At 36.0% G+C, this 10630-nt stretch overlaps 1 protein-coding gene across 1 annotated transcript; it reads left to right on the top strand.

Moving 5' to 3' along the window:
* Positions 1 to 8428: 8428 nt before the first annotated feature.
* Positions 8429 to 10630, top strand: LOC142354704 (large ribosomal subunit protein uL14). The gene is made up of 2 exons (XM_075407074.1): positions 8429 to 8685; positions 10416 to 10630. The coding sequence occupies exons 1-2, from the start codon at positions 8464 to 8466 to the stop codon at positions 10611 to 10613; spliced, it is 420 nt and encodes a 139-aa protein (XP_075263189.1). The 5' UTR covers positions 8429 to 8463; the 3' UTR covers positions 10614 to 10630.

Genomic DNA, 10630 nt, shown 5'->3' with positions numbered 1-10630 from the left:
CACGTGTCTGTAGTCTGTATTTGTAGGGTAAATCTGAGTTTTGCCCTCACCCTAAGTATCGGTGTCTTCTGGTTTCCGTTTTCTGTTTTGCAATGCACAAAACATTTCTTTTCCTTCCCTTATAGTTTTATCATAACTGTTATTTGATCTATTATTTTTGAAGCAGTTGAAAGCCCCAAAAACTCATTGGTTGTGTGTAGCCCTGGTTGCAAGTTTTGGTGTATAAAGTGTCGATGCTCATGATTTTTTCTGCTGTGCGACAGTCATCCAGAATTTTACAGTCAATGCTACTTAAAACTCATGGCAACGCAACAATCAGCAATTGTTGAACCACCTGTGAATCTTTTAATCCTTTTTTTGATAATCTGGTAACATGCCGGCTTGTCAGCCCGAAACAGATTGACCCGAAATCATTACATATTTTTCATTACACCACGTGGTATTTCAGATTCTTGTTGAAGTTTTTTGGGTAGAGAGGCATGATCTTATTTTCCGCTTTTTGAATAAAATTTTCAAGTCTCCTATTTTCATCAAATTGTTGGCAACATTTTGGGAGAGGTTGCCTGTGAACTTTTGAGAGAGTTTGAAATTTTTGTGAGAATGAAACCGGTTTTTTAAGCTCTTTTTGTTTTGGTCTTTAATTGATCGTTACTGCCATTTTTTATCTGATCTACAATTTTTTCAACACTACTCACCAGGTGATTGACTCTGGTTCAACCAATATTCTTTGCAAGCGCCTGATTCAAGGTCAGCTATCTAAATTAGGAATTAAAAACCCTGTGAGCCTTCCATCGAATTACGTTTTTCATGCTGTAACTATTTCAGTTTGTCTGGAAAAACAGTTTAAACAATTCTAGGAAAAATCTAGGAACCTGTTACTCCAGTTTTTTTTAACCTATACAAGTTTTAGCTTATTTGCAACTTCTTATTCACATCTGCTCTCAATAGCTTTAAAACATTCTTAATCCCGAATGTTTGAATTTTGTCACGTGTCTGTATTTGTAGGTTAAAACTGAATTTTGACCTCACCCTAAGTACCTGGTGCCTTCAGGTTTGCAAATTCTGTTTTGCTATGCATTAACATTTCTTTTCCTTCCCTTATAATATTATCATTTTTGTTATTTGATCTATTATTTTTGAAGCAGTTGTGAGCCCCAAAAACTTATCGGGGTTGTATAGCCCTGGTTTCAATTTTTTGGTACATGAAGTATCGATGCTCAAAATTTTTTATACAGTGCGACTGTCATCCAGAATTTGACAGTCAATGCTACTTAATACTCATGGCAACACAAAAATCAGCAATTGTTGAACTACCTGTGAATCTTTTAATCCTTTTTTTGATAATCTGGTAGCATGCCGGCTTGTCAGCCCGAAACAGATTGACCCGAACTCATTACATATTTTTCAATACACTACGTGGTATTTCAGATTCTTGTTGAAGTTTTTTGGGTAGAGAGGCATGATCTTATTTTCCACTTTGAGAATACAATTTGCAAGTCACCTATTTTCATCAAATTGTTTGCAAAATTTTGGGAACGGTTGCCTCTGAATTGTTGAAATATTTTGAAATTTTTGAGAGAATCAAACCGTTTTTTGAAGCTCTTTTTGTTTTGGTTGTTAATTGATCGTTACTGCCAGTTATTATCTGATCTAGAGTCTTTTCAACCAAAGTCACCTGGTGACTGACTCTGGACCAATAAATATACTTTCCCAGCGCCTGATTCAAGGTCAGCTATATAAATGTTTAATTAAAAACCCTGAAAACCTTCAATTGAATTACGTTTTTAATGCAGTAGCTATTTCAGTTTGTCTGAAACAACAATTTAAAAATTATACAAGAAGTCTAGGAAATCCATACTCCATTTTTTTTTTCACATACAACTTTTAGCTTATTTGCAACTTCTTATTCACATCTGCTCTCAATAGCTTTAAAACATTCTTAATCCCGAATGTTTGAATTTTGTCACGTGTCTGTATTTGTAGGGTAAATCTGAATTTTGCCCTCACCCTAAGCATCCGTTGTCTGGTTTCCGTTTTCTGTTTTGCATTGCACAAAACATTTCTTTTCCTTCCCTTATAGATTTATCATAACTGTTATTTGATCTATTATTTTTGAAGCAGTTGAAAGCCCCAAAAACTCATTGATTTTGTGTAGCCCTGGTTTCAACTTTTGGAGTATAAAGTGTCGATGCTCAGAAATTTTTATACTCTGCGACAGTCATCAGGAATTTTACAATCAATGCTACTTAATACTCCTGGCACCACAATAATCAGCAATTGTTGAACTACCTGTGTATCTTTTAATCCTTTTTTGATAATCTGCTAACATGTCGGCTTGTCAACCCAACATAGATGGATCTGAATTCATTACATATTTTTTAATATACCACGTGGTAGTTCAGATTTTGGTCGAAGTTATTTGGGAGGAGAGGCATGATCTAATTTTTCGCTTCGTGAATACCACTTGCAAGTCGCTTATATTCAACAAATTGTTGGCAAATTTTTGCGCAAGGTTGCCCGTGAATTTTTGAGAGAGTTTGAATTTTTTGTGAGAATGAAACTTTTTTTTGGAGCTATTTTGTTTTGGTCTTTAATTGATCGTTACTGCCATTTATTATCTGATCTAGAATCTTTTCAACACTACTCACCTGGTTATTGACTCTGGTTCAAACAATACTCTTTGCAAGCGCCTGATTCAAGGTCAGCTATCTAAATGAGGAATTAAAAACTCTGTGAGCCTTCCATCGAATTACGTTTTTCATGCTGTAGCTATTTCAGTTTGTCTGGAACAACAGTTTAAACAATTCTAGGAAAAATCAAGGAAACTGTTACTCCAATTTTTTCTAACATATAGAATATTTAGCTTATTTGCAAATTCTTATTCACATCTGCTGCCAATAGCTTTAAAACATTCTTAATCCCGAATCTTTGAATTTTGTCACGTGTTTGTATTGGTAGGGTAAATATGAATTTTGCCCTAACCCTAAGTATCTGGTGTCTTCTGGTTTGCAGATTCTGTTTTGCAATGCAGAAAACATTTCTTTTCCTTCCTTTATAATTTTTTCATAATTTTTATCTGATCTTTTGTTGTTGAAGCAGTTGAAAGCCCCAAAAACTCATGGGGTGTGTATAGCCCTGATTTCAACTTGATGTTGTATAAAGTGTCGATGCCCATTTTTTTTTATTATACTGTGCAACAGTGACCCAGAATTTTACAGTCAATGCTAATTAATACTCATGGCACCACAACAATCAGCAATTGTTGAACCACCTGTGAATCTTTCAATCATTTTTTGATAATCTGGAAACATGCCGGCTTGTCAGCCCAACATAGATGGATCAGAATACATTACGTATTTTTTAATATACCACGTGGTAGTTCAGATTTTGGTCGAAGTTAATTGGGTAGAGAGGCATGATCTTATTTTCCGCTTGGTGAATACAACTTGCAAGTGATCTTTTTTCATCAAGTTGTTGGCATAATTTTGGGTAAGGTTGCGTCTGAAATAGTGAAAGAATTCAAAAATTTTGTAAGAATCGAACCGTTATTTGACGCTCATTTTGCTTTGGTCTTTAATTGATAAATACTGCCAGTTGATATCTGATCTAAAAACTTTTCAACACTGCTCACCTGGTGACAGACTCTGGTTCAACAAATATTCTTTGCAAGCGCCTAATTCAAGGCCAGCTGTCTAAATGAGGAATTAAAAACCCCGTGAGCTTTCCATCGAATTACATTTGTCATGCTGTAGCTTTTTCAGTTTTTCTGGAACAACAGTTTAAACAATTCTAGGAAAAATCTTGGAACCTGTTACTCCAATTTTTTTCACATATACAAGTTTTAGCTTATAAGCATTTTCTTATTCACTTCTGCTCCCAATAGCTTTAAAATATTCTTAATCCCGAATGTTTGAATTTTGTCACCTATTTGTATTGGTAGGATAGATCTGATATTTTGCCCTAACCCTAAGCATCTGATGCCTTCTGGTTTGCAAATTCTGTCTTGCAATGCAGAAAACATTTCTTTTCCTTCCTTTGTAAATTTTTCAAAATTTTTCTCTGATCTGTTATTTTTGAAGCAGTTGAAAGCACCAAAAAAGTCATCGGGTGTGTATTGCCTGAATTCAACTTGTTGTTGTATAAAGTGTCGATGCTCATAAATTTTTATACTGTGCGACAGTCATCCAGAATCTTACAGTCAATGCTACTTAAAATTCATGGCAACGCAACAATCAGCAATTGTTGAACTACCTGTGTATCTTTTAATCCTTTTTTGATAATCTTGTAACATGCCGGCTTGTCAGCCCAACATAGATGGATCGGAATTCCTTACATATTTTTTAATATACCACGTAGTATTTCAGATTTTGGTCGAAGTTATTTGGGAGGAGAGGCATGATCTTATTTTTCGCTTTGTGAATACAACTTGCAAGTCGCCTATATTCATCAAATTGTTGGCCAATTTTTGGGTATGGTTGCCCCTGAATTTTTGAGATAATTTGAAATTTTTGTGAGAATCAAACCGTTATTTGAAGCGCTTTTTGCTTTGGTCTCTAATTGATCATTACTGCCAGTTTTTATCTGATCTAGAATCTTCTCAACACTACTCACCACGGGATTGACACTGGTTCAACCAACATTCTTTGCAAGCGCCTGATTCAAGGTCAGCTGTCTAAATGAGGAATTAAAAACCCTGTGAGCCTTCCATCGAATTACATTTTTCTTGCTGTAGCTATTTCAGTTTGTCTGAAACAACAGTTTAAACAATTCTAGGAAACACCTGGGAACCTGTTACTTCAATTTTTTCACATATACAAGTTTTAGCTTATTTGCATTTTCTTATTCACATCTGCTCCCAATAGCTTTAAAAAATTCTTAATCCCGAATGTTTGAATTTTGTCACCTATTTGTATTGGTAGGATAGATCTGATATTTTGCCCTAACCCTAAGTATCTGCTGCCTTATGGTTTGCAAATTCTGTTTTGCAATGCAGAAAACATTTCTATTCCTTCCTTTATAAATTATTCAAAGTTTTCGTCTGACCTTTTATTTTTGAAGCAGTTGAAAGCCCCAATAAACTCATCGGGTGTGTATTGACCTGAATTCAAATTGTTGTTGTATAAAGTGTCGACGCTCATAAATTTTTATACTGTGCGACAGTCATCTAGAATTTTACAGTCAATGCTACTTAATACTCCTGGCACCACAACAATCAGCAATTTTTGAACCAACTGTGTATCTTTTAATCGTTTTTTGATAATCTGGTAACATGCCGGCTTGTCAGCCAACATAGATGGATCCGAATTCATTACATTTTTTTTTAATATACCACGTGGTATTTCAGATTTTTGTCGAAGTTCTTTGGGTGGAGAAGCATGATCTTGTTTTTCGCTTTGTGGATACAAATTGCAAGTCACCTATTTTCATCAAATTGTTGGCAAATTTTTGGGTAAGGTTGCCTCTGAATTGTTGATTGAATTTGAATTTTTTGTGAGAATTATACCGTTTTTGATCTTTTTTTGTTTTGGTCTTTATTTGATTGTTACTGCCAGTTATTATCAGATCCGAAATCTTTTCAAGACTATTCACCTGGTAACTGACTCTAATGCAACAAATGTTCTTTCCAAGCGCTTGGTTCAAGGCCGGCTATCTAAATGTGGAATTAAAAACCCTGTGAACCTTCCATCGAAGTATGTTTCTCATGCTGTAGCGTTGCGCAGCGTCAACAAAGCAGCATTATTCCCATGCCAGAAAAAGTCACCTTTCTTTTGTTATTTTGTTGTAAATTGAAATGCTGTTTTTTTCGAACCTGATTGCAATCTTTATAAATCCCGATCTGATAATTTTTAGAAATATATACAATGAGGTCTTGCTTTGCAGTGATGACTCAAATGGTGTAATCCGCACGTTTGCTAGTGTTACAGGCATTGGTTCAGCCATAGCTAGACCATGTAATTGTACACGGCAGGTGCCATTATATTTTAATTCAACTTGTAATCACTAGCCGTTATAAAGTTTTCCTTGCGGAGATTGGAATCTCACGAGCCGGGGTGCTTGAGTGGAGTTCTCTTAGAAGATTGTCTATAGCCTCTCCATCAGGCACAGTGATATACGATGACTTTTTTCGTCAAGAGAAACTCTGAGCAAGTTATCATCAAGGAAAACTGACTCTTAAGTTATTCTAACATCTTTGTTTCGGCTTCAAGTTTGGCTTCAAAGCAGGTGCTGTTAATTTTTCAAATGACCACTTGTAACCCCTAGCCTTAATACTTTTCATTGCGGATCTTGGGATCTCACGAACCAGTGTGTTTGAGTGGAGTTCTCTTAGAAAAGTTTCTATAGCCTCTCCAACAGGCATATTGGTATATATGCCAAGAGATAATCTGTGCTCGTCATGAAGGGAAACCGGCTCTTAGGCATTTCGAACATCATTCTTTTGGCCTCAAAGTTTAAGCCTGATAGTTTTTGGGAAAACGGTGACGAACATCTGTTTAAATTTTCATTAATGCTATCAGGAATGAGTGAACCAGTTGACCTGATCCCCTAATTGCCGCTAAGTTTTCCCCGCGTTGCAATCTGTTAGCTATCTGTTTTAAGTTTTGATCACTAAAGCTAAAAAGTGTTATAAGTCGATATAAATATGTTATATTACTCGAATGTTTTCGCAATAACTTGCATCGTCAGGAGTTTAAAATTTGTTAAGTAAATATTTACCGATATGCATACATACAGCAACGTGTCTTGATTATCTATTTACATTTTCGAATTTTTCTAAATTTTTTTTCAGGTTTCAACCTTAAACTTTTAATATGTGTCTTTTTTTGTATTAATTTTGAATAGGAGATTTTCGATTTGATCGCTGTTTTTGATCACTTTCATCACTGTTTTTCGTTTTGATCACTGTTTTATCATTTGCTCGGTTCACTTTTCGGAGCTGATCAGAGTCTAGCGCATGCTCAACTTCACTATGTTTACTTCTGCTCCAAGCAGGATTCGCAGCTTTTGTTGAAGAGTAATTCCAGCAAATTCTTGGCTTTTAGATAATCATTTCCTTTTTCACTCGTCTATTAATTTGAGTTCTGCGCACAATTTTTGCATACCTTTTTGCAAATGATTCAATTTCTCAAAGCTGACTATCACTAATGCTCTCGCGCAATCAAGCACCAGTTTTTCAACGTCTCTGAGGAAGTGCACCTCATTGAATTTGATTTTTGCTAGTTGTTTAAGTCCCATCAATAGGACCTCAAATATAAAGTTCGGAAGTTCGCCTTTATCCATAATCACAACATTACTATGAGAGCCGCTACCCAGTGGTCTCTACTGTTTCTGAAAGTTTATCAGATTTACCATATAATCTAAAACTGCGATTGATTCCTCATTTCTCGCCAATGCTGTCATCAGTTCACAACGGATGTCATTAGTTCTGGTATCACGTTCTGCCTAAACTTATTCCTATATATTTCAAATTTTTGTAAACTTTAAGGACGTTTTTAGCACGGTTTATTTCTTGTTTTAGGAGTCAATTGAAAACGGTACACTGCCTGATCAGAAAATATTTGTTTTTAGGAGCGCGAAACGTCAAAAAATCTTCCAGGAGACTTTTAGTTTTTGCAGAGTTTTATTTTGTATCAGTTCCGAAGAGCAAATGGTTCAGGCCATTTTCAAAGGTTTGAAGAAATTGTGATCTTGTAAGATGTTTCTGTTTACTGTGAAACATGGATGGAACTCATCAACTATGCATTGGGATTTTTTGGCGAGTGGATGTGTCGTTTTATCTGAAATGCATTGGAAGGCGTGAGGAATAGTGTAGGGGATCAACGGCTTAAGAATTTTCGGATCCCCCCAGTACGTTATGCTCCCCCCAGTGACAGAGCACGTGTCATTACATAGTAAATCATTATGTAAAAATTTTGCACGTGCGTCTGGGGGTTGCAAATAATATGCACCCACTAAGCTGGGGGGGGGGCACAAACGGAAAAGATCCGAATTTTCAAATTGTAAATTTTAGTTTCAGTAATATTGCCTCAAACTTAGAATAGTTTTTTCGTGAAATTATTGGGTGCTAACTAACTTTTGCTGTTCAGTATATATGGAATTGTGTTCATTTTTATCACTATTCTTTACCGATTTTTTGAATTCCGTTATCCGTCACCCGGTGTGCGACCTGGTTGTTTGCAGCTGGCTGGCCAGACATTTCGAGAAGCCAATTGAACTGGCAATTATTGACTGTTAATCGGTTGTAATAATGGATTGGTAAACATATTTTAAATACGATTGTTGATTGGCATGACACAAAAAAACTCGAAAAATTAAAATTACGTCCAGCAGTTTGAAGAACTTAAAAAGAAGGGAAAATTTACGTCATCCTGAAATTTGTTGCAAATAGGATGTAATTTTTCAAATTCCTGTAGGTGGCACGTCTACGGAACGGAATCAAGTCTTCGTTTGTTTATTAGGTAAGTTATGTCAAGAAGAGGCAAGGGAGGTGGAGGAAGCAAGTTCAGGATTTCATTGGGTCTTCCAGTGGGCGCCGTTATTAACTGTGCTGATAACACTGGAGCAAAAAATTTGTACATTATCTCCGTGAAGAGAATTCACGGAAGATTGAATCGTCTGCCAGCTGCTGCATCTGGAGACATGGTGATGGCAACCGTAAAGAAGGGAAAACCTGAGCTTCGAAAAAAGGTTAGTTATACATACAATTTGTTCTTGATTTTTCGTGCTTAATCGGTTGAAGTTTACAAATAAATCCCTTTCATGTTTTGGATCAATTCTGACCCCCCAAGCTTACTGTTTGCATAACTCATGCTACAAGTCGCGTAGTAACCTGCTATAACATCACATAATTTGCAAACAACAACAATAAAAGGCCGTGTACACCATCCGGCATCGATGGATGTAGGTCGAAAAATAGGGCATGATGAGTAGCACTTAGTAGCCGGATGCTGCACTCCAAGCTGTTCCCCTCCAGATAGTGTAAAGACGGCCCAGTCACAAAAATAACTAACAATTGGAGAGGAAAGCACCTATATAGTATTTTTATTTGCAAGTGGCAATCATAAAAACACTGTATGAATGTTTCATTAAAAATACTAAAATTGATGTCGCGGAAAAGGCATCCATAGCAGTAGTTTCGCCATCCAAAGCTTAGGAAGCGCGAGGGTTTTATCTGTAATTGCTCTTGAGCGAAGTTTGAAGCAATTGTAAACGTGTTGGTCTTTGTATGCAACATTTTTGCAGTTTCGAGTGATTTCTACACCCTAGACGTTTTTGTTTTTCGTGATCTAAATTTCTTTCCCATGCAAAAGTGTCAGTAGCTGAACTGAAGTGGCGGCAGTTCACTACTTAAAGTCAGTCGGTTATTAATAGCTGCACAGCGATAGCTGGGGCTATTATTCGGCTTCCCTTGGTTTTTTACTATTCAAAGAATTTGTGTTGTATTGGGGCGCAGTCTTTTTTTTTAAGATCTGTTCACACATTGTCATGATTTTTGAAGTCAAATTGGAGTAGTGATTTTGGTCACGCCGAAACAGGAAGTGGAGCGAAAAACGAGTGGTTTTGCGGCGTGAATTTTTTTGCTCTAATTTTAAAGTAGAGTGAGAAAACGGTGTTCGAACAAAATTTTGCTTTCTCACTAGTGATTTTTTGTTCATATGCGGCAATTTTACTTTGATTTTTTTTTCGAGTTTTTGGATCGGTTTTTTTCTAAATGGTTTTCCCAATTCATTCATAGTTCATTCTAAGCCTAGTTTTTAGTTTGAACCAAATTTTCATTTCTCGATAGTGGTTTTTTGTTCACATATGGGAATTTCATTTTGACTCTTTTTTTTTCGATTTTTTATCTATTTTTTTCTAAATGGTGCTCTCAATTCACTCATAGTCCGTTCTATGTGTGTTTTTTGTTTATTCAAGGAAAATTTTTTGAATTTTACGTCAGGACTTGTCCTGCTTTGTTTTATTTCGTCGTCAAGATTTTTGTTGCGACCATATGACGTCACAACCACTTTTTGTTCATTCGTTCATGCAATTTTAACTGAAGTGCGTGCTTGACGTCGTTTTTCGCTCTTAGTGGAGCGAGTTTTTTGTTCATTCTCTTGATTAAATTTTTGTTCTCACGTGACTTACCTCACTCTCAAAAATGACTTCTTGGCTTTGAAATTGATTGACTTTTCTTTACTTTAATCCAAAGAGATAATGTCAAGTGAATGTGTGTCACTCTAAATGAAAGTTATTTGAGAGCAGCTAATAGATGCAGCAAAAACTAATACAGGTTCTTAATCAAAATATAACATCTCAGCCTTCAATGAAGACTAATTTCTTTGGTCTGTCTTTTTTTTACTGTTTTTTTGATACTGCAGATCTACTAAGCTATTGTGGCTATTTTGGCAATCTGCCAGCTATGTTGTTTAATTTAGGTAATGCCTGCAGTAGTGATCAGACAACGGAAGCCCTATAGGCGGAAGGACGGAGTCTTCATATATTTTGAAGACAATGCTGGGGTGATCGTCAATGTCAAGGGAGAGATGAAAGGATCTGCAATAACTGGCCCCGTAGCAAAAGAATGTGCTGATTTGTGGCCTAAAATTTCATCAAATGCTTCATCTGTTGCTTGAATTGAAATTCAGCACTA

This window comes from Convolutriloba macropyga, chromosome 15 (assembly GCF_964194025.1).
Source record: "Convolutriloba macropyga chromosome 15, txConMacr16.3, whole genome shotgun sequence".
NCBI classification, from domain to species: domain Eukaryota; kingdom Metazoa; phylum Xenacoelomorpha; order Acoela; family Convolutidae; genus Convolutriloba; species Convolutriloba macropyga.
The sequence above is the reverse complement of the archived record's forward strand: the minus strand, read 5'-3'. Positions and strand labels throughout refer to the sequence as shown.

Excerpts from the sequence above, each read along its gene's own strand:
- LOC142354704 (XM_075407074.1), top strand. The coding sequence starts at position 8,464 with ATGTCAAGAAGAGGCAAGGGAGGTGGAGGAAGCAAGTTCAGGATTTCA. Across the intron at positions 8,686-10,415 it reads AACCTGAGCTTCGAAAAAAG|GTAATGCCTGCAGTAGTGAT; the intron begins GTTAGTTATACA and ends TGTTTAATTTAG.